Genomic DNA, 25183 nt, shown 5'->3' with positions numbered 1-25183 from the left:
CCCTTTCACCACTCTTATTCAACATAGTATTGGAAGTCCTAGCTACAGCGATCAAACAAGAAGAAGAAATAAAAGGTATCCAGACTAAAAAAGAAGAAATAAAACTATCATTATTTGCAAATGATATGATACTGTATATAGAAAATCCTAAAGTCTCAGTTAATAAACTACTCGACCTAATAAATGAAATCAGCAAAGTGGCAGGGTATAAAATTAATACACAGAAATCAGAGGCATTTTTATACACCAACAATGAACTGTCAGAAAGAGAAATTAAGGAATCAATCCCCTTCACTATTGCAAATAAATAAATAAATAAAATACCTAGGAGTAAATTTAACCAAGGAGGTTAAAGACTTGTACTCAGAAAATTATAAAACATTAATAAAAGAAATCAAGGAAGATACAAACAAGTGGAAGCATATATCGTGTTCATGGTTAGGAAGAATAATTATCATTAAAATGTCTATATTACCCAAAGCAATTTATAAATTCAATGCAATACCAATTAAAATACCAATGACATACTTCAAAGATGTAGAACACATATTCCAAAAATTTATATGAAACCAAAAAAGAACATGAATAGCTTCAGCAATCTTGAAAAAGAAGAACAAAATGGGAGGTATCACACTTCCTAATATCAAGTAATACTACAGGGCCACTGTACTCAAAACAGCCTGGTACTGGCAAAAGAACAGGCATATAGTCAATGGAACAGAACAGAGAACCCAGAAATAAATCCACACCTTTATAGAAAATTGATATTTGACAAAGGAGGTAAGAGCATATATTGGAGTAAAGACAGCCTCTTCAACAAATGGTGTTGGCAAAACTGGACAGCTACCTGCAAAAAAATGAAACTTAGACCACCAACTTACACCATTCACAAAAATAAACTCAAAATGGATAAAAGACTTAAATGTAAGTCGTTGAAACCATAAGCATCTTAGAAGAAAACACAGGCAGTAAGCTCACCGACATCTCTCGCAGCAATATATTTGCCAATTTGTCTCCACAGGCAAGTGAAATAAAAGACAGGATAAACAAATGGGACTATATCAAACTAAAAAGCTTTTGTACAGCTAAAGACAATATGAACAGAATAAAAAAGACAAACCACACAATGGGAGAACATATTCGACAATATGTCTGATAAAGGGTTAAAAACCAAAATTTACAAAGAACTTGTAAAACTCAACACCAGGAAGACAAACAATCCAATCAAAAAATGGGCAAAAGAAATGGATAGACACTTCTCCAAAGAGGACATACATATGGCCAATAGACAGATAAAAAAATATTCAACATCACTAACCATTAGAGAAATGCAAATTAAAACCACAATGAGATACCACGTCACACCAGTCAGAATGGCGCTCATTAACAAAAGAACACACAATAGGTGCTGGCAGGATGTGGAGAAAGGTGAACCCTCCTGCACTGCTGGTGGGAATGCAGACTTCTGCAGCCACTGTGGAAAACAGTATGGAGATTCCTCAGAGAATTAAAAATGGATCTGCCTTTTGACCCAGCCATCCCACTTTTAGGAATATATCCCAAGAACACCATATCACGGACTGAAAAAAAGAAATGCACCCCCACGTTTATGGCAGCATTGTTCACAATAGCGAAGATCTGGAAACAATCCAAGTGTTTGTCAGTGGACAAGTGGATTAAAAAGCTATGGTAGCCTGACCTGTGGTGGCGCAGTGGATAAAGCATCGACCTGGAATGCTGAGGTTGCCGGTTCAAAACCCTGGGCTTGCCTCGTCAAGGCACATATGGGAATTGATGCTTCCTGCTCCTCCCTTCTCTCTCTCTCTCTCTCTCTCTCTCTCTCTCTCTCTCTCTCCTGTCTAAAATGAATAAATAAAGTCTTTAAAAAAAAACTTTAAAAAAAAAAAAAAAAGCTATGGTAGATACATACAATGGAATACTATGAGGCCATAAAAAAGAAGGAAATCTTACCTTTTGTTACAACATGGGTGGACATGGAAACTATTATGTTAAGTGAAATAAACCAAGTAGAGAAAGAAAAATATCATATGATCTCACTTATCTGAGGAATCCAAGGAACAATAAGAACTGAGGAACGGAATGGAGACAGAGGAGGGATCAAAGGGACTAGAGGAAAAGAGGACAGAGGGAAAGGGGATGACAGGATGGGATAAACCTAAAGGGAGGGGAGAGGGTGCTTTAGGAAGGGGGGCAAGGGAGGTGTTGAGGGAAATATGGGGGAGGGAGGATGCACTTGGGGTGACCCTAGAATCTACGTAAACACAATTAATTAAATAAAAATTTTTAAAAACTATCTGAAATTCACAGTACAATGAATTTTTTAAAAATACACAACACACTAGCTAACTGGTGCTCCTTCTCAATTCAACAAATTTTCACTGCCCAAGTACTATAGTGACAAATAAAAAAAAATTTCATTGTGTTGAAATGGGTTGAATTATGTCCTCCAAAAATTCATATGTGGAAGTCCTAACCCCTAGTACATTAGAATGTGACCATATTTGATGATATGGTCTTTACAGATGTAATCAAATTAAAGTGAGGTGATAAGGGTGAGCCCCATTCCTGAACAACTACTGCCCTTATACATAGTTGAAATTTGGACACAGAGATACACATAGAAGAAAAACGATATGAAGAGACATAGGAAGATAACAGCTATCTATGAGTCACGGAGAAAGGCCTGGAACAGATATTTCCCACACTGCCTTTAAAAGAAACCAACGCTACCGACACCGTAACTTTGGACTTGTAGTCTCCAGAACTGTGAAACATTAAATACCTGTTTTTTAAGCCACCTCATCTATGCTACTTTGTTACAGCAGTCATAGCATACTAATATACTATATACTAAGTCTCAGCAAATATTTGGAGGTGCTTATAAACAAATCAGCAGAATACCAGGAGGATTGTGAAAAATGCTGAGGTAGTATCTGCCAATGTCAAGGGTGTAAAGACTCTGATCATGGCTGATTATTTTATTTTATTTTATTTTATTTTGAAAGAGAGAAATGTGGGGGAGAAGCATAAACTCATTGTTCCACTTAGTTGTGCACCCACTGATTACTTCTCATACATGCCCTGACCAGAGCTCAAATCAGTGCCCTGGGGGTCAAGGCAGCAACCTTGGGATGAAAACAGTGACCTGGGCACTCCGAGATGATGCTCCATCCACCGCGCCACTCGTCAAGGCTGATTTTAAACAACTAATGCTTTAGTAACCTGACAGAAAATTCCATCCTCATAAGCCACTACAAGTCAGCTCTAGCACAGAACAAAAATGCAGGCATCAGTATTTAATATCCACAGGTGATTCCAACATACAGACATTAGAGCCACAGCTAAGACCTGCAGGGCAGCTTCATAATAGAATAAGGTTGTTAAGTATAGAATATCTTAATAGTTAGATGTGAGGAAAACACACCACACAATATAAAAACAGCTTAAGAATTGTGGGAAAATAAATGGTGAATAAAAAACAAGACCTAACGTTTACTGGACACTTATTATGTTCCAGGCACTGCTCTCAGCCTATTACATGTATTAGTTAATTTAATCCTCAGTATAACGCTATGAGATAGTTCTATTGTGATACACCTCTTTTTGAGTAAGCAAACTGAGCCCCCGAGAGGTGGCTAATTAGCCGCAGCTAATAAGCGAGGAAGCGGAGGTTCTACACAGGCTATCTGGCCCCAGACTCCGTGTTTAGTCCATGGCTGTGCCCTCTCTCCTGTGCATGGCATCTGCAGAGCATGGCAACTGGTCTGGTTCAGCTGGAGCCCAAAGCGAAGGACAAGAAACCAGGTGGGAGACACTGGGCCGTCCCTGTGGCCTTGGGTATGACACTTTACACAGGGGCAGGCTTGCAAGTCAACCTTTTGTGAAATAGGTCATTTTAAACCTTTTGCATAACTTGTATTTGAATACATCAAATCAAATTAGAATTGAAAATACCAAAAAGTCCACAAGTAAAAATCTCCCTGCAAAACAAAATTGCCACATCCTTATCTTGTGTCAAAAGTCTGATTTTTATATGGCAAGAATAGCTTATCAGACAAAAAGTACCTGTGACCACTTAAGAGCAACCAGCATGCCTAGAACCTCTAAGACCAAAAGTGGCAAAATCATATAGATTCCCTAAGCCACAAAGAAGAGTTCTAGAAAGCAACGCCATGCTCACTAAGCACCTGGAGAACACGCAACATAAACCATGTTTCACATCTTTGAACTACTGAATTTCAGCACTATTTTCTACATGGAGCCAATATTTAACTTAGAATTGTACTTTAAAAAAAAAAATCATTATAGCCTGACCTGTGGTGGCGTAGTGGATCAAGCATCGACCTGGAACGCGGGGGTAACCAGTTCGAAACCCTGGGCTTGCCGGTCAAGGCACATATGGGAGTTGATGCTTTCTGCCCCCCCTTCTCTCTCTATCTATCTCTCTCTCTGTCTCTCTTCTCTAAAATGAATAAATAAAAATAATTTTAAAAAAAAGACTAAGATATTGGGAAAGGACAGAAAAAATATATTTTTAAAAATCATTGTATCTATGTGTTTACAGAGCATTGTAATATATCAGCACTTTGACATAGGTAATATTTAAGTATATAAGATAATGGCATGAGTGAATAAAACACACATGTCCCTGAAGTAAAACTTATGCATTGTTAGTAAGGAATAAAAGATCAAGTGGGAGGAAATATGAAAGCAGGAAGCAAGATGGAAGCTTCTCTCCTTGAAGCACAGAGCCTTAGTACTCCAAGGAAGCCCTTTCCTCTGCAGCCCCAGGAAAATGACAGCATGTGATGAGAGGCTAAGCCTGTGTCTCTCTGCAGCAATAAGGTGGGAAGGAGGCAGAATCAGACAATCACCCTGCAGGCCAGGCTGTTCCCACTGTTCTCTGGCAAGAGAAGAAATGGGATTTTATTCTGTATGGGTGGGCAATCTCTTGTCTTACTCAATTTAATCACCCACAAGTAAACTTTGTGATATGCGGGGTTTAAGAGTTACATAAAAAGACTACAAAGTATACTTGCCTATAAGGTAATTCGTACGTAAATGATACCCTGACTTGGCAACTGGAAATTGCTCAGACTTAAAAGGGGCAGTAATCACTTTATCAAGTACGTCCAAACCCCAATATTTCAGTTAGAACCACAACTAGTATGTACATTCCTATTTGCAAAGTAAGTAATGTCTACTTAAATAGTATTAAACACCTGTCAATTTTCAGCTACTGTGAAAAATGAGGCAGAAGAACCTGGGCATCCAAGGGAGAGAGGCAGTGGTCTGACCTAATTCCAGTAAACAGCTACTGATTAACAAAAAGTTCTTTAAAGCCACAATCCACCTTAAGATAAAACATTTTACACCATGCCCCAATACTCACACATATTGATAGTGTATCCCTTTCTTTGCGTCTGTCACAAATTACTATAAACTTAGTGGCTTAAAACAACACACCTTTATTATCTTATAGTTCTTTAGATCAGAATTCCAACACTGATCTCACCAGGCTAAACTCAAGATGTCAGCAAGACTGTGTTCCTTTCTAGAGGCTCTTATGGGGAATCTGGTCCCTTGCCTTTCAGTTTCTAAAGGCAGTCTACATTTCTTGGCTCATGCTTCTTCCTCCATCATCACAGCCAGTGCTGATGGGTCAGAAACTGCATCACTGCATCATTCTGGCCTCCTCTTACTCCTCTTCCACATTGAAAAGACTCATGATTAGTTAGGCTCACCTGGATAATCTTCATATCCTTTTAAATAAGTACAGTGTGTCCGTAAAGTCATGATGCACTTTTGACCGGTCACAGGAAAGCAACAAAAGACGACAAAAATGTGAAATCTGCACCAAATAAAAGGAAAACCCTCCCAGTTTCTGTAGGATGATGTGGCAGCATGTGCGCATGCGCAGATGATGACATAACACCGTGTATACAGCGGAGCAGCCCACGGCCATGCCAGTCGAGATGTGGACAGTACAGAGGAAAGTTCAGTGTGTTCTGTGGCTCGCTAATTTCGAATCCGTGACCAAAGTGCAACGTGAATATTGGCACGTTTATAACGAAGCACCACCACATAGGAATAACATTACTCGGTGGGATAAGCAGTTGAAGGAAACCGGCAGTTTGGTGGAGAAACCCCGTTCTGGTAGGCCATCAGTCAGTGATGAGTCTGTAGAGGCTATACGGGATAGCTACCTAAGGAGCCCTAAAACATCTGTGCATGAGCCCACATTGAACTGCACTGAATAGGTATGAAACTGGGAGAGTTTTCCTTTTATTTGATGCAGATTTCACGTTTCTATCATCTTTTGTTGCTTTCCTGTGACCAGTCAAAAGTGCACCATGACTTTACGGACACACTGTACTTATTTAAAAGGAAATCATATGAAACAGATTTTTATTATTAAGATGACCTTTTCTTTAAACGTTTTCCTAGAGATATTTTCCTACAATGTTGCGATTTATCTCTACTACTTAATGTGCTGCCATTTCTATTACCACAATCTATTTTTTTAATTCTAAATTTTCTGAATGGTAAAATAAAAGTATTGTGCAAAAGACATAATGAAATAGAATGATACAGCAGTAAACTGTATTTTCTACTCTAAAAATAAGGAATGAGGAAGATGAGAAAGACAGACTGGAAAGAAAAAAAGATTTCCTAGTGAGCACTACACCAGAAAAGGTGTGAAGTGCAGTGCCAGAGATGGGGCTGGGAACTTGTTACCATCAATACCAATCCTTAAAATAGTTACCTAACTCCTTGTCCAGGATAACTTAACAGTGCAGATTCCATTAATTTTCACTGTAAAGAAATGTCCGTTGAAATGTTAGGATGTTTAAACAAACTAATTTTAAAGAAGCATTATTTTTTTTAAAGAATAAAAACAATGAGGAAAAAATTATAGAAATTAATATGGTCTTCCCAAAAGAAGTCTGAGTTGGCTATGCCCATACCATTTAAATATACATTATCATCATATATGTTATATGTATGACTTTCCAGCTACTATAACAATCTCTATGTTTATAAAACCCAAATCACTTTTTATGAAGAAAAACAAATAGGAAATACCATTATTCTCCTTATTCCAAAAGTCACTCGTTTAGTCATTCATTCATCAAGCATTTACCAAGTGCTTACTATATGTGAGCTACTATGACAGGCACTGAGGACACGAAAGATCATTGTAAGATGGCTTCCACCACCAGCCATTCTTTCTCAGTCTTTTTCACAGGAAACTTTTTATTCAACCGTTCCTTAATATAGCTTTCTATCCTCTGTTTTTCCTTTGATTCTCCTTCACTTTCACTTTACATCGCTTTTCTCTCCAAACCCCACACCTGTCCTCCCTCAGGCAACCACACTTACTCTGGCAGAACAGCCCACCAAACTAGTTTCTACTTCCTAGGAAAACCATACTCTCACCTCCACCTGCCTAGCTGTTATTCTTCAAGCCTCAGTTCTGGCATTCTCTTCCTGGAAGCCTGGCATAACTCGTCCAGGCAAAGGTTGATGTTCTAATGCTACCGGTTATTCCATAAGACCTTAACCACTGGCACTTCCCTTGTAATGGCTTATTTCCAGGACTACCATCCCTTCCAGGGGTCCTCAAACGTTTTACACCGGGGGCCAGTTCACTGTCCCTCAGACCGTTGGAGGGCTGCTACATACAGTGCTCCTCTCACTGGCCACCAATGAAAGAGGTACCCCTTCTGGAAGTGTGGCGGGGGCCGGATAAATGGCCTCAGGGGGCCGCATGAGGCCCGCAGGCAGTAGTTTGGGGACGCCTGCTTTAGGCGGTAAGAACCTGGAAGGCAGGGATCTTATTCATTTTTATATCTCCATCATCTACTAATGAAATTGGCATACTGTAAGCACCCCATAACTGTTTTAAGAATGAATGAATGAATGCATAATGATGTGCAACTCAAGAGGCTATACCAATAAGTTGAGAATCTACTGGAAGCATCCATTAATACAGATATTTTAAAGGATAAGAAAAGAATAATCAATTAAAATTTACTGCTAGAAATCTAAATTAATAAAATAAACTTGAAGGAAGCATAAAATACCTTAATTAGAAATGTGAGCTATTATGAAAAACAGAAAGTGACCCATCTTCCAGCCATTTCCAGGCCTCAAACTCATCACTTGTATTTCTCTAAAACTCTGGTCTAGGTTTGTTTGTGTTTTTTTTTTTCATTTAAATAATGGTCCTATTTATACTGAACTTATCTCAAATGCACATAGAGAATCAAAATGACAAAAAGATAAATGTGACATATATTGCCTCTACCATGCATTCCAACACATTTCCCTAACGTAGGTCATTGCTGCCACCTTCAAACTGTCGCCACATCCACAAGCACATTATTACCCTGCTAGTTTTTGTCAAATTAACCCATATTTTTTAACTCAAATATCAACCTAAGGTTCTTTGTATGGCATACAAATTGATGAAATCACAGGTTTGAGTCACTAGTTGCATGTATTTAGTACACCTTAAGTAAATACACTGCTCACAAAAACTAGGGGATCAAAGGACGTGCAGATACTCCAGTACTTTCAGCCTTTTGTACAGTGCATTTTCATCAATGAACTAAAAGTTGGTTTTTAATCTCATTTGCATAATTGAACTTTCTTGACTTGTCATGTGCTTTTCTGATGTTCTTGTTTAATAAAAAAAAATCAAATGCTTCTTTTTTATCACTTCATATTCATTTTGAAATACCCCTAATTTTTGTGAGAAGTATATTTAACTATGAAAGAAAAAAATGTTTATCTGTGAAGCACCTAGAATTCTATCAGGGCAATAAATCAAGTGTAACTCACTCTACCTGTACAACCCACTGACAAACCACCCTGCGCCTGGGCCACTCCTCTTTCAAAACAGGATTTGCAAGTGATGCATGCCCTTCCCTGGGCTCTCTGAAGTTCACTTGGTATCAAGTTTCTTTCAAGTAATTTTGACTTTTAACTTTAATACTTAATTTAATTTTTCTTTGTAATAAGCAAGGAAGAAGAAACCTCACAAAGAGGTAGTATGACTTAATCATCATGACAGCATTCTGAAACTTAAGATTTAATTCCAAAACTACTTATTAAAGTTGTTAAAAGGTTTTTACTTACAAAAATATTTTAAAAGTAGTAGTGGAAACTTCAGAAAAGAAAAGCAGAATTATCCATAACATCACCTTAATGATCTTTTTAAAGGGGTCTCTGCTAGCATGGGTCGGGGATCGGACCACATTTCCTCTGTATGTTTCTCTATATATCTTCTCAAAACAGAAAGGGTAACAACAGTACAGGTGATGAATCTGAGGCCTGGAAATGGCGTGAAGATGGGTCACTCTCCATTTTAATTCACAAAGGTGAATTAAAAGCTGGAAGCTAAAATTAAAGATTGATTTCCTAAGATTCAAGCTGAAATCTTACAAATGGATTTAAATAAAGATAACCTAAGAAAAATTGATAGTATACCATTAATTAGAAATAAAAATTTTAATAAAGTACAACCTTTGGTAATAGTTATTCTAAATTACCATATGACACAAAGTGAATAAGTCTGCACTTTAAGAAATAAAAGTAAATGTTAGGTTTCAGTAGCCTTTAAATTGTAATCCACAGAATACACATACAAGATCCTTTGAAGACCTCTTGTGGCCAAAGTTAAGAATACCACATACAGGCCTGACCAGGCAGTGGTACAGTGGATAGAGCATCGGACTGGGAAGCAGAGAACCCAGGTTCGAAACCCCAAGGTCACCGGCTTGAGCACAGGCTCATCTGGCTTGACTGTGGATTCACCAGCTTGAGCGTGGAGTCACTGGCTTGAGCGTGGGGTCATAGACATGACCCTGTGGTTGCTGGCTGGAAGCCCAAGGTCACTGGCTTGAGTCCAAGGTCACTGGCTTGAGCAAGGGGTCACTCACTCTGCTGTGGCCCCCCAGTCAAGGCACATATTAGAAAGCAATCAATGAACAACTTCATGCCACACGAAGAATTGATGTTTCTCATCTCTCTCCCTTCCTAAGCCTGGCTATCACTTATCTGTCCCTCTGACTCTCTCTGTCTCTGTCACAAAAAAAAATACCACATATAGAAACAGATCCATGTTTCTATCTCCCTACCTTCTGCACTAAAATCAATAAAAAAATTTTAATACCAAAAAATATACTCTATTTCCCCATGTATAAGACACATCCTTTTTCGAAAAATTTGGGGTCTAAAGACTGGGTTCATCTGATACAGTGGTTGTAGATATTTTTTACTTGCAGCAATTCCACTTTTTCATGCAGATGAGGAGCTGTATGAATTTTATGATAAATAAAACTTGAATTCAATAACTTTATGTAATACATTTTTTTCAAATTTCAGGCCCCAAAATTAAGGTGTGTCTTATACATAAGGAAATACAGTAAATATGTATTTTAAAATGTATATTTTAAAAATCCAAGCCACTCTTCTGTCTTTTTTTCACACAGTTTAATTAGCTCTTCAATATCAATAAATTATCAACCAATAACAAAAAGTACTATTTGTACCTTCAGGTTTACAAAAAAAAAAAAAAGGGATTCTAAATCTGAGACATAAGCATCTACCTATCACTATTTAAAATGGACAATAAAGCCCTGGCCGGTTGGCTCAGCGGTAGAGTGTCGGCCTAGCGTGCGGAGGACCCGGGTTCGATTCCCGGCCAGGGCACACAGGAGAAGCGCCCATTTGCTTCTCCACCCCTCCGCCGCGCTTTCCCTCTCTGTCTCTCTCTTCCCCTCCCGCAGCCAAGGCTCCATTGGAGCAAAGATGGCCCGGGCGCTGGGGATGGCTCTATGGCCTCTGCCCCAGGCGCTAGAGTGGCTCTGGTTGCAACATGGCGACGCCCAGGATGGGCAGAGCATCGCCCCCTGGTGGGCAGAGCATCGCCCCTGGTGGGCGTGCCGGGTGGATCCCCGTCGGGCGCATGCGGGAGTCTGTCTGACTGTCTCTCCCTGTTTCCAGCTTCAGAAAAATGAAAAAAAATAAAATAAAAAATAAAAAAATAAAATAAAAAAAAATAAAAATAAAATGGACAATAAGATACTACCCAAAACAAAACAACATTTCTCCTCAAAAATTCGATGCTATATTGTTCACTGGTAGTAAATATGGAACAGAATTTTGGCAAGGTATGTTGTTCATACTTACTAATTAAAACCATGCCTATCCCTGTTGCTGATTTTTTTTTCTTTTGGTTTTTAAAACATCTTGGAAGAAAACTTATGCATAAAACTCTCTGATATCTCTCATAGCAATATTTTTGCCAATTTATCTCCACGAGCAAGTGAAATAAAGGACAAGATAAATAAATGGGACTATATCAAACTAAAAAGCTTTTGCAAAAGCAAAAGACACCATGAATAAAACGAAAAGACAAACCACACAATGGGAGAACATATTTGTCAATACATCTGATAAGGGTTTAATAACAAAAATTTATAAAGAACTCTGAAACTCAACACCAGGAAGGTAAACAATCCAATAAAAAATGGGCTAAAGGGCCCTGGCCGGTTGGCTCAGTGTAGAGCATCGGCCTGGCGTGCAGAAGTCCGGGGTTCAATTCCCAGCCAGGGCACACAGGAGAAGCGTCCATCTGCTTCTCCACCCCTCCCCCCTCTCCTTCTTCTCTGTCTCTCTCTCCCCCTCCCGCAGGGAGGCTCCATTGGAGCAAAGATGGCCTGGGCGCTGGGGATGGCTCCTTGGCCTCTGCCCCAGGCGGTGAAGTGGCTCTGGTCACAACAGAGCGACACCCTGGAGGGGCAGAGCGTCGCCCCCCTGGTGGGCAGAGCATTGCCCCCTGGTGGGCGTGCCGGGTGGATCCCGGTAGGGCGCGTGCGGGAGTCTGTCTGACTGTCTCTCCCCGTTTCCAGCTTCAGAAAAATACAAAAAAAAAAAAAAAAAATGGGCTAAAGAACTGAATACACACTTTCCCAAAGAGAACATACAGATGGCCAATAGACATATAAAAAAATGTTCAGCCTGACCTGTGGTGGCGCAGTGGATAAAGTGTCGACCTGGAAATGCTGAGGTCGCCAGTTTGAAACCCTGGGCTTGCCTGTCAAGGCACATATGGGAGTTGATGCTTCCAGCTCCTCCCCCCTACTCTCTCTCTCTCTCTGTCTCTCTCTCTGCCTCTCTCTCTCCTCTCTAAAAATGAATAAATAAATAAATAAATAAATAAAATAAAAAAATGTTCAACGTCACTAATCATTAGAGAAATGCAAATTAAAACCACAATGAAATACTACCTCACACTAGTCAGAACGGCACTCTTTTAACAGATCAACACACAGTAAGTGCTGGCAAGGGTGTGGAGAAAAGGGAGCCCTCCTGCACTGCTGGTGGGAATGCAGACTGGTGCAGACCCTGTGGAGAACTGTATGGGGTTTCCTCAAAAAATTAAAAATAGAAATGCTTTTTGACCCAGCCATCTTTTTAGGAATATATCCTATGAATATATCCTATGAATATATCTTTTAGGAATATATCCTATGAATACCAAATCAATGATTCTAAAGAAGATATGCACCCCCATGTTTATTGCAGCATTGTTTACAATAACCAAGGTCTGAAAACAGCCCAAGTGTCCATCAGTGGATAAGTAGATTAAAAAGCATGGTACATATACACAATGGAATACTAAAAGGCTATGAAAAAGAAGGAAATCTTACCATTTGTGATGGCATGGATGGACCTGGAGATTATTATGCTAAGTGAAATAAGCAGGCAGAGAAAGAGAAATATCGTATGATCTCACTTATATGTGGAATCTAATGAACACAGTGAACTGAGGAATGGAATAGAGGCAGAGGCAGGGTCACAGGGAACAGAGGGACAGCTGTCAGAGGGAAGGAGGTTGAAGGGATGGGATCAGAGAAGATGAAGGGATTAGTGAAACTATATATACATAACACAGAAATATAGATAATATGACAGTAAATCCTAGAGGGAAGGGGGAGGGAGTTATGGGGAGGGGAGCAAAGGGAATATAGAAAGGGACACAGGGGTGGGGGGTGAGGGAATTATATTCAGTGGGACACTTGAATCCATGTAAATACATAAATTAAAACAATAAAAAACAAACAAAAAAGAATCACTTTAACAAATGACAGCTTCTCTTAAATTAGAGCAAGAATTGGACTGATTCTGAACAATATGGGGGCAGATAATAAAATCAGGAAACTTAAAAAAAGTTAACATCACTGCCCAAATAACTAGTTTTCTCCTGTGCAAATCTTGTAAGCACTTTATTAAAGGCATATTTGGAAATATGAAAATCATTGCATTTTAGGCTCAATAAAACAAAAATGATAATTAGTGAACAATCTTAAAGGTCTTTTGGTAAGAAAAAAGGCTTACTGGAATGTTTAAGAAGTTTGCAGCATCATTTGAAATAAAATTTTATTTAATGTAGTTTAAATCATATTCTAGTAATCTTCAAACATGTATCCAAATGATTAATGCAACTTTCTTTAACTAAGACCCTTAATTTACCAAAGTTTTTCTGAATTTCATCTTTGTGGAAAGAGATGTATAAAAAGAGAACCATGTTCTAGTTTCTTTCTTTCTTTTTCTTTTGCTACAGCATTTCTAGTGTATTGTGAATTCACTATGGGTTAAATACAATTCTGTAAGCCTTTTAGAACCACATCATTAGTCTGGGCTGATGCCAATGAGAGTTGGAAAAATGACTCTAAGACCTAGTAATATCTTCAATCTTCAAATATACATATAAATTTCGTTCACTAATGTAACTTGCTAAACTGTACTTCACTAAGACAGGAAATTGAACTTATAAGATTTTCAACCATAAATTTTGAAAAATAATAGGTTTCAGGTTAACCCCCAGTTACTCAAAAAAAACAACTAGTCACAATATTCTATTAACAGATCCAATGAAAAAAGGATTGGTCATGCTGATGTGTCATTGTGTTGAAAGTACTCAAAAATAATCATTCATGGTTTGGAAATCATTTTGTTTTATAGTAAAAATGTAGTGCTAGAAATTAATTTGAGCCTGACCAGGCGGTGGCGCAGTGGATAGAGCATCGGACCGGGATGTGAAGGACCCATGTTCGAGACCCCGAGGTCACCAGCTTGAGCACAGGCTCATCTGGTTTGAGCAAAGCTCACCAGCTTGGACCCAAGGTTGCTGGCTTGAGCAAGAGGTCACTCAGTCTGCTGTAGCCCCGCGGTCAAGGCACATATGAGAAAGCAATCAATGAACAACTAAGGTGTCACAATGAAAAACTGATGATTGATGCTTCTCATCTCTCTCCGTTCCTGTCTGTCTGTCCCTATCTATCCCTCTCTCTGACTCTCTCTCTCTGTAAAAAAAAAAAAAAAAATTAATTTGAGGGTGTTTCCTGTTACTCACTATGTACATCTACTCAAAACAGTAGGTAGCGCCTGACCAGGCGGTGGCACAGTAGATAGAGTGTCAGACTGGGATGCGGAGGACCCAGGTTTGAGACCTCGAGGTCGTCAACTTGAGCGCAGGCTCATCTTTTGGAGCAGAAGCTCATCAGCTTGGACCCAAGGTCGCTGGCTCGAGCAAGGGGTTACTCAGTCTGCTGAAAGCCTATGGTCAGGGCACATATGAGAGAGTGATCAATGAACAACTAAGGTGTCACAGCAAAAAACTGATGATTGATGCTTCTCATCTCTCTCTCTGTTCCTGTCTGTCTGTTCCTGTCTATCCCTCTCTCTGACTCTCTCTGTCCCTGTAAAAAAAAAACAAAAAAGCCCTGGCCGGTTGGCTCAGTGGTAGAGCGTCAGCCTGGCGTGCAGGGGTCCCGGGTTCGATTCCCGGCCAGGGCACACAGGAGAAGCGCCCATCTGCTTCTCCACCCCTACCCCTCTCCTTCCTCTCTGTCTCTCTCTTCCCCTCCCGCAGCCGAGGCTCCATTGGAGCAAAGATGGCCCGGGCGCTGGGGATGGCTCCTTGGCCTCTGCCCCAGGCGCTAGAGTGGCTCTGGTCGCAACAGAGCGATGCCCCGGAGGGGCAGAGCGTCGTCTCTGGTGGGCGTGCTGGGTGGATCCAGGTCAGGTGCATGCGGGTGTCTGTCTGACTGTCTCTCCCCGTTTCCAGCTTCAGAAAAATAAAAAATAAAAAAAAGGACTATCTGGTCCAACCCTTTAAAAAACAAAACAAAAAAAAAAAAACAGTAGGTAGCTTTAACATGATAGGTTTTCTTAAAAAATATTTTAAGACTAAATCAAAAAATGAACATGTACCCTGTATATTTTTAAGATATTAAATAAATGTTTATTGCCAATTACTCCTGGGAAAAAAGAGTGGCTGCAATTTCAGGTTGATAATGACTAAATTTTATAGATGCTAAAATGGACTCACTTGCATTTAGGGGGATAATTAAGGTAGGACCACACCTCACACCATAAATCAAAATAGAAAAAGTGAATTAAAAGCTGAAGCTAAAATTAAATTAAAATTTAAAGGAAAGATAAATTGATAAAAATAAAAAAGATGATTATTGAAGTATTTTCAGAATGCCAAGAGACCTAAGTATAAAAATAATGGAATGCAAATGCATGGAGGAATTAATTGGGCCAAGTCTACTAAAAACAACATAGAAATAGTGAATTAAAATATAACCAAAAATGTTTTTTAAAGAGACTAAAAAATTTAAAAAAGAAAATCCCCAAGGGCCAAAACAATATGAGAAAAGCTAAGATGAGAGAAGACACCATAAAGGCTATGACAAAGAGAAGAATAAGAAGGCTCGACATACTTCTGGTAGAAGTTCCAGAAGAGAATGGGGGAGACTCAATATTAAAAGAAATAGTGGCTGAGAAGAAGAGTAGCTTCCACCACTGAGAGCTTTCGATACTGGCACTTTACCTGTATTAATATAATTAATCCTCACAATTCTATGAGGTAAAGCACTCTTATTATCTTTATTTTAAAGAAAAGGAAATTGAAGGACAACAGAGTTGAGTAATTCAGCCAAAGTCACTAAGGGTAAGAGCCAATTCTCCAGCCCAAAGCCTATGTAACAGGAGCCATCTGTTTGACCACGCGACTTTTGAATCTCCACTGCTCTGTTCTGTCTATAAATAGAGATTAGCTTTAGACAATGCACAGAAATGTGGGTGAACTTTTGTCTTATATACAAATAAAATAAAAATTACATATCACTAAACACAGGAAAAATTACATACTCTCAATAATAACCAGAGAAACATTGATTAAAACAAGACAAAGGCAGTCATGGAATTTGGAAAACCCACATATGGCACCCAAACTGCCTTTGGTGTGCCAAATGGGTTTTAAACTCATTTGATGAATAAACATTTAGAAATATCACCAGGCAATGCTATCTGCCAGACAATAATTCAGTTTTGGCAATGTCTTTGTGGAATGCTTTGTTATTTTACTAAATTTTGCCATTATGGCTTTATAAAAAATAAGTAGAAATTAGAAATGAAAGTGTTGATTCAACTGATAGATTTTAGTCTCAATTACAACACAGGTGTGAACTGCACAGGTTCCCAATATACAGTGTGTGTCCGTAAAGTCATGGTGCACTTTTGACCGGTCACAGGAAAGCAACAAAAGATGACAGAAATGTGAAATCTGCACCAAATAAAAGGAAAACCCTCCCAGTTTCTGTAGGATGATGTGGCAGCATGTGCTCATGCGCAGATGATGACGAAACACCGTGTATACAGCAGAGCAGCCCTCGGCATGCCGGTCAAGATGTGGACAGTACAGAGGAAAGTTCAGTGTGTTCTGTGGCTCGCTAAATTCGAATCCGTGACCAAAGTGCAACATGAATATCGGCGCATTTATAATGAAGTGCCACCACATAAGAATAACATTACTTGGTGGGATAAGCAGCTGAAGGAAACTGGCAGTTTGGTGGAGAAACCCAGTTCTGGTAGGCCATCAGTCAGTGACGAGTCTGTAGAGGCTATACAGGATAGCTACCTAAGGAGCCCTAAAAATCTGTGCGTGAGCCCACATTGAACTGCACTGAATAGGTATGAAACTGGGAGAGTTTTCCTTTTATTTGGTGCAGATTTCACATTTCTGTCGTCTTTTGTTGCTTTCCTGTGACCGGTCAAAAGTGCACCATGACTTTACAGACACACTGTATATATGCAGATGTTTTTTTCAAAAAATACAGTTGGCCTCCATATCCACGGGTTTCACATCCATGGATTCAATCACCTGAGGACTGAAAACAAGATTTTCAATCCAAGGTTGGAACCTAAGGATACAGAGGGCCGACTACATGCATTACTCTGCACCATTTCATATAAGGGACTCAAACATGTAGAGTTTTTCACAACTCTGTGGAGTCCATCCCTAAATTACAAAACCTTAACTGACTTGTTACTTTTGGGGGGAGTCAAATGTGATACACAGATTTTCAACTGTGTGGTGGGGGTGTCAATGACCCTAATCCCCAAATTGTTCAAGGGTCAACCGTATATTTAAGTTAATCAAATGTACATTCAGTTATAAAGAAAAATGAACAAAATTAAAGACATAAAATACTGGAAATAAAGTTCTAGAAGACTATCTTTAAAATTTTTTTAGAGATTTTATTTTTTCTAGCTTTTTGAAAGCAATATCCCTTACAAGTCTACTGTCTGACTTATAAATCGTTAAGTTTGAACTCAATCAGAAAAGGATTAAGAACAAAAATAAGGGAACTTGATGTGGAATATTTCACCTATTAGATTGGCAGAGATTATTTAAATGATCACCCCCAATGTTAGCAAGAGTTCAACCAACTCTCCTATACCACAGTGGTAGAAGTATAACTTGATGTTACTAATTCTAGCAAGCAATCAGGGGCTTTATAAATATTTATATCCTCTAACCTAGTAATTCCACTTTTAGGAATTTAGCTTAAGGAAATAATCAGAAATGTATATATATATTTCTATGCATGGATATTCATCATAGCAATATTTGTAATACTGAAAAAAATAAATACAACGTAACAAAAGCAGAATGGATAAATTATAATATTTTATAATATTAACAATGTTATGTAGTCATTTGGTTTTCATGCCTATCTGTGGTGGAATAACCGATTGCATGGCCTTGGATGGGAACACAGCCAAGAAAAGAATGTTTTGCCAAGAGAATTGTTTTGTGACTTGAAGGCGGGTCCCTGAAACAGGTCTATGTGACTGAAGGCAGTTGCTAGGCTTTTCTCAGTAAAACATTCTCATAAGATTTCTGTTCCTTTCAAGGTGTTCCTTTGAGATAAAGAGAGGAATGTTGTGGGAACCATAGAAGCAATAGCAATTAATGCCTTTTTATTTTTTTTATTTTTTTTTCCCTTTTTTTTTTTTAAGCTGGAAACGGGGAGAGACAGCCAGACAGACTCCCACATGCGCCCTACCGGGATCCACCTGGCACGCCCACCAGGGGTGACGCTCCGCCCACCAGGGGGCGACGCTCCGCCCCTCCGGGGCATGGCCCCGCTGCGACCAGAGCCATTCTAGCGCCTGGGCAGAGGCCAAGGAGCCATCCCCAGCGCCCGGGCCATTCCCGCTCCAATGGAGCCTTGGCTGCGGGAGGGGAAGAGAGAGACAGAGAGGAAGGAGGGGGGGTGGAGAAGCAAATGGGCACCTCTCCCGTGTGCCCCGGCCGGGAAACGAACCCAGGTCCCCCGCACGCCAGGCCGACGCTCCACCGCTGAGCCAACCGGCCAGGGCCGCAATTAATGCCTTTTGGTATTATATTGTTATTAAGCTATCATGCAGGTGTACTCCATGGATCTTTAAGTAAAAGTTATGCTTGATGTTATGCCAATTTCTCAGTAAACAAGCTTTTTGAAGTCTTGTGAATAAAAGTAGGACACAGTGTGAACTCGTGGCCATTTGCCTGAGCGAGCGGTGGTCCTGTTAGTCCTTGATGATTTCATCCGCTGATCTTTCTCTCTGCGCCCCCGACTCACAACAACACCTATCCACTAAAATTTTGGCAGATAAAATGATGTTCTCTAGAACTTGATTCAAATAAATAACTCAAGGAAGGAGGGAGTAGAGGTATGAATGAAGTAGGATTGGCTGAGTTGAGAAATGTTAAAGCTGCTGGTTGATAGATTAATGCGGGTTTACTACACTATTCTGTATAATTTTGTATATGTTTGAAATTTTCCATAGTAAAGTAAAAATTATATGGAAATCTTTAAGTAAAAAAATAACCAGATACAAAACTAATTCAAAACATAAATTCAAGTTCCTAAACAAACAAAAAAAAGGCAATATACATACATAAAAATAATACTCCAAAATGTTTAAGAGTAATTATCTCAAGGCTGTAGTATTTGACTTTTTTTTTTCTAACTCCAAACTTTTCCTAAATAAACATGGATTAGTATTATAATCAGAAAAATATATTATAAAAGCTACTTTGAAAGATGTTCAAGTCAAATGAGAAAGACACATTCTTAACACAAAGAACAAAGAAATATTGTATATGGAACTCAACTTACTCAAGTAGTTCGATTTTCTAACTGATTTGTCAACCTACTAATTAAAAATCTTTATTGACTCTCCTTCACAATCTAAAGTTCAAATTCTTTAACACACAAGTCCTCTGCCCTGGAGCCCCAGCCCTTCCAGGCTCTTCTCCTACCACACCCCTCCTGGTGACAGTACAGAATCTTCACGTTTGTCCCGTAATACATCATGCTTTGTGAATCTAGTTAGGTGTGGCTACTTCTGTTGCATGATAAACTGTACCATAGACCACAACCATACCTTCTTCCTCTGTATGCCACAGTGCCTACCACACTGCCTCAGAAAGAACAGGTGTGAACATGGACATGGCCACAAATTGAAACTTATAGCACAGATAAAGCATTTTCAAAATTATATAAACTTTCTAAGAAATGAACTCTAAGTTATCACCAGAAACTGAAGATCAATTACCAAAGAATATCATTATACCTCTTTCAACGGAATCAACTTCTAAAGTCCTACATTAAGCTAATAGTTCAGGTAATTCTGTTTTTCTTTTTTGAAATTTCCACTACTACTGTTGAAATACTTTTGTAAGTAAAACTTTTTAACCACTTGAAGCCGGAGTTCAAGACCCTGCATTACCCTGCCAGGGACGTGCCCACTTACCTAGCAGTGGTGGCTCTGTGGACAAGCGCCTCGGTTTGCTCCGACAAGCATGAGGGAAGCAGCAGCTCCACCGGCTGCAAGCTCAGTAGCCGTGTTTCTAGCTCTGCCCGGGCAGCTGAGTCCTGGAAACCATCAAACACAACCTCACCTGTGGCCGGCTGCACTCCCTGAGAACAAATAAAACATATTGTCACAGAAAACATATTTTTGCACAAATAAGCACAGAAATAGCAAAGAGGACACACTCACTAGTATGTACTCTATTTCTAAAGTGCTTAAAATTTGTCTGCTTTGCAAGACTCTTAATAAAAAGCCAGATTCACCAATATCCAAACTATGTTAGACGGATTTTAGAGCAATGCCGAGTCCAACTCCCCCTTGATCTAACAAACCTGACAGAGTGACTGTGACAAGTGACCAAACCTGCAGTCTCCTCCTCTCTAAATGGAACTAAACCAGCCTACTTCCCTCCTAGGATTACTGAAACATTCAAATCAGACAACAAACACAAACACTTCGTAAACTCTAAAGAACAGTACAAACAGCAGTGGTCATCACTGAAAGTAGCTAAGTGATATGTTCCTAGTAACCTGGCCATAGACTAGTAGTAAATTACTATTCAATCACACAAAATTAATAAATAAGAAGTAAAACTTTTGCACAAAAATCAAATATAACACACTCTGAATGAACCCCAAGTAACAGTCTATCCAGGGAATAACCATCATAACTAAAAGCCATCCCCTATCACCCCAAGCCAATAATAGCAAAGATAAACTGGGAAAGATCATAGTTTAAAAGAGGCAAAGAAAGTTTTTAAGTAATTTACCCAAGATCACAGGGTGATAAAGTGGCAAAATTCACACAGTCTGACTCCACAGGCCACACACTTATCCACTACAGATACTGAAGAAATGTGTGGGAATAATTAACAGACTGTATTAGCCAACAGGAGGAAAAATATCAATCCCTACACTCATATGTGGCTGATGGAAAGTCAACTACACAGCCTCTTCAGAAAACAGCCTGGCATTATCTAGGAAAGTTAAAAAGAGCCCATCTTCATAACTCAGCAATCCCTCCCCTAGGTATCTACTCTTGAGAAGCTCAGACACATATATATATATATATATATATATATAAAAAGGTTTAAAGCAGTGTTCTTTGTACAACCAAAAACTGGAAGGAGCTGAGCCCACATGTACATCAACATAAGAATGAATAAACTGTGGATCATAAAATGAAATAAATATAGCAACTGACAATGGAAGAACTACAGTAACATAAGTAAATAAATCTCATATACAAATAGTACTTTTAACAAAGGCAGCAAGTCCCCCCAAATACACACAAAATGTTTACACTTACATATAGTTTAAGGTGGTAAAATTGGAACTAAAAGCAAAATTATTATCACAGAAGTCTGAATATCAGCTACCCCTGGGGGAAGGAGCCTTCTGTAGGCTGTGTGCTCTTGTCTGGCCTAAGCGGTTATTGCACGTCACACTGCCAGTATGCATTCTGTATTATACATTTTTTTTTCTTTTGAATATTTTATAGTTTTTAAAAATTCTTCATTTTGGGCCTGACCAGTGGTGGCTCAGTAGATAAAGCCAACCTGGAACCCCAAGGTTGCTGGCTCTGAGTTGGGCTCGTCAGTACATGGTCACTGGCTTCAGCTAGAGTTGGGGGTGATTGTACTAATGAAAGGTCGTTGGCCTGAGCAAGGGGACACTGGCATGGCCAGTCAAGACTATAGTACAAGAAGCTCAATGTACAACTAAAGTGAAAGCAACTACGAGTTGATGCTTCTTACCTTCTCTCACCCTCTCTCTTCTGGTCTCTCTCAAAAATAATATTTTTTTAAATCCTTCATTATTGGTTAAAGCAACCTCCCTAATTCTAGCTCAAAGGCCTTCCTCCAATGCTTAGATGCTGGGCTCAAGTACATTAGTATACAGATACAAGTTTATCTCCCAATCTACAACCAAACATTTATAAAAGCCATTTATAAAAGTTCAGTAACAAATTTATCAGCCACATAAGTACCCCTTTGCTTTTTTTTTTAAGATTTTAATTTATTTATTCATTTTAGAGAGGAGAGAGAGTGAGAGAGAGAAAGAAGGGAGGAGCAGGAAGCATCAACTCCCATATGAGCCTTGACCAGACAAGTGCAGGGTTTCGAACAGGTGACCTCAGCGTTCCAGGTCGACGCTTTATCCACTGCGCCACCACAGGTCAGGCCTGCTTTTTTAAATCAGAGAAATAGTCTATAACACATGCAGTATCTATTAGTCTGTGATATGTGACACTGAGGAATGTGTACAATTACATTGCCCAGATTGAAGGTGGAGCTCCTGATTGCGGTGGTCCTACAATAGCAAATCCTTTTGTTTCAGACTATCAGTAACCAAAAGATAATTCTTAGGTAGTGATGGGGGAATGTGTGACACTCATTACAATGGGACAAACCCAACAACAACAGTATTGCAAGCAAAGGAAGAAGAGTTCCATTGCAGCCGCTCTGAGTTTGAGAAATTGGGGCAAATTCTGAGTGCCTTGTCCAATAGAGATTTGTATGAAGGAGCCTGAAATTCAGAAAAGAAGTGCAGCCTAAATCCAGAGCTCTGGTATCATCAACCCAAAAGGGGTCAATGAAGTCAAGAACAGGTACCAAGAAAACACTTGAGAGGCAAATTATCATTTCTCACTTTTCTTGCATCCTAGTTTATACACTATAGTTTGCTTTGGCAGTGGACCAGGGAGTATTTCAAAAAGCACCAAGTTGTACACTATTAATTGTGTTCTTTAGACTGAGTTTCAGGTAAAGATAAAGTGGCACATTATATATGTTAATTCCAAAAAGCAAACTTACTGTTTGTAAGTAGATCCAACTGCCTGTGGCTAAGAAAAAAAGTGTTTTTCAAGGATAAAAAATAAGTCAGTCACCTAATAATAATGCTAACTCCCTAGAGCAGTGGTTCTCAAAGTATGTGCCAGGGCACACTGGTGTACCCTAGAAGATGTCCAGGTGTGCCCTATGGCAGTGGTCCCCAACCCCCGGGCCGCGGACCAGTACCAGTTCCTGGGCCATTCGGTACCGGTCCACAGAGAAAAAATAAATAACTTACATTATTTCCGTTTTATTTATATTTAAGTCTGAACGATGTTTTATTTTAAAAAAATGACCAGATTCCCTCTGTTACATTCTTCTAAGACTCACTCTTGACTCTTGTCTCGGTCACGTGATACTTTTATCCGTCCCACCCTAAAGGCCAGTCCGTGAAAATATTTTCTAACATTAAACCAGTCCGTGGCCCAGAAAAGTTTGGGGACCACTGCCCTATGGCATTCCAGAGAAATATGTGCCTGTAGGGGACCAATAAACCAACATGGTTTTTGGAGTTTAGATTTTTAGGGGACAGAGGTGTGAGGAATTGGCTGTAAGCTGACAGTCTGCCCAACCCCCCACCTCACTTTCCTGATTAGGTTGCAAAAGGCTGGTAAACTGTGGTGCTGGATTGTTTACACTACCCCCCATATTCCCCGGAAAGACTGGAGGCAAGTTTCTTCTATCCTTTGTTTGGTATAAAGTTAAGATGATATGTATGGTGGGGGTTTTGGATTGATGATTAAACATAAGGAATTGTCTCTTGAAGCCTTTTGATTTCTATAAAAGAATAATATGTGACAATATCTAAAAAAGCTTTGTACATTTTACTATAATTCTCAACATCCTATTTATGTGAATTAGAATTTTCTACCCTCAACACAAGAATAAAAAGAGAGGAATTCTTCAATGTATTGACGAGGAAGTAAGAGTTTGTCTTTCAAATATATGCCCAAACATTGAAGAAATCGCTAGGACACATCAGGCTCATGTTTCTCATAAACACAAGAATGAAAAAAACTTAACACATTTGTGCCAGGATCTGTCGAATTTACTAAATCTTACTAAGAATGTATCTATATATATAAAAAGATAACATTTTTGTCGTTTTTTTATTTTAACCCCTTTTTTTAAAAGATTTTATTTATTCATTATAGAGAGGGGGGAGAGAGAGAGAGAGAGAGAGAGGAGGGGGAGGAGGGGGAGGAGCAGAAAGCATCAACTCCCATATGTGCCTTGACCAGGCAAGCCCAGGGTTTTGAACCAGCGACCTCAGTGTTTCCAGGTTGACGCTTTATCCACTGCGCCACCACAGGTCAGGCTTAACCCCTTTTTTATGAATTCTAAAAAGCATAACTCAAAATATGTAACATAAAAATATTTTTTAATGTCAGAATAAATTTAATTTTGTCGTATTTATTTTGTTTAATTACCATAAAAGCACGCTTGGACTTTATATTTTTTTCTTTAATATCTGACTTAATTATTATAACATATTTCTCAGAAATCTGTATATAGTGTACCTACAATTATTTGTAGGATTTTAAATGCTCTCCGACTTCAAAAAGTTTGAGAACCACTGCCCTAGAGAAACGCTATTGGGTAAGCAAATGTCAAGTCAGCACAATTATGCAGCCAGAATAAGGTATTAAAAGTTACTTTGGAGACATTCGGTTTGTACGAATTTTTGTTGATTTTGCAGCTAACTGTAAAGTTAAAAAAGAGAATTAGTTATTACTTAGGCAACGAGTTCTACTTTTGCTTAACCTACAACAGAATAAGAAAGTCTAACAGTTCCAAAGGGCTCTAAAAAGTCTAAGATTTTTAGCAGAGCCCAGGTAGGTCCATAAACAGGCAAATTTACTCACAAATGCCTGAAGGCAAGATCAATAAAACTATGATTCACAGATTACATTTATCTGGAAGACTGTAAATATTCATAATATTAATTAAATGTGTAGTTTTGTATTGGCCAACTATCATTTCCCCTCCCATATCTATCCCTTCTTCCAAACATGAACACAACAATCCCGTATCATTTGTGTTTCATTCAAACCCCCAGAGGAAATCTGTAAGACCCTTTGCTATCCATGCATGTGTGAG

General features: G+C 39.1%; 1 protein-coding gene across 3 annotated transcripts in view; it reads right to left on the bottom strand.

The window, feature by feature from the left end:
• The window catches only part of MSH3 (mutS homolog 3), a 209971-nt gene that overhangs the window by 164505 nt on the left and 20283 nt on the right, over nt 1-25183 (bottom strand). For all 3 annotated transcript variants that reach the window (XM_066381757.1, XM_066381758.1, XM_066381759.1), the window contains exon 8: nt 20191-20357. In XM_066381757.1, coding sequence (XP_066237854.1) covers nt 20191-20357 — 167 coding nt within the window. The remainder of the gene's footprint in view (nt 1-20190; nt 20358-25183) is intronic.

The sequence above is a fragment of the Saccopteryx leptura genome, chromosome 4 (genome assembly GCF_036850995.1).
Source record: "Saccopteryx leptura isolate mSacLep1 chromosome 4, mSacLep1_pri_phased_curated, whole genome shotgun sequence".
Taxonomy (NCBI): Eukaryota; Metazoa; Chordata; class Mammalia; order Chiroptera; family Emballonuridae; genus Saccopteryx; species Saccopteryx leptura.
The sequence above is the reverse complement of the archived record's forward strand: the minus strand, read 5'-3'. Positions and strand labels throughout refer to the sequence as shown.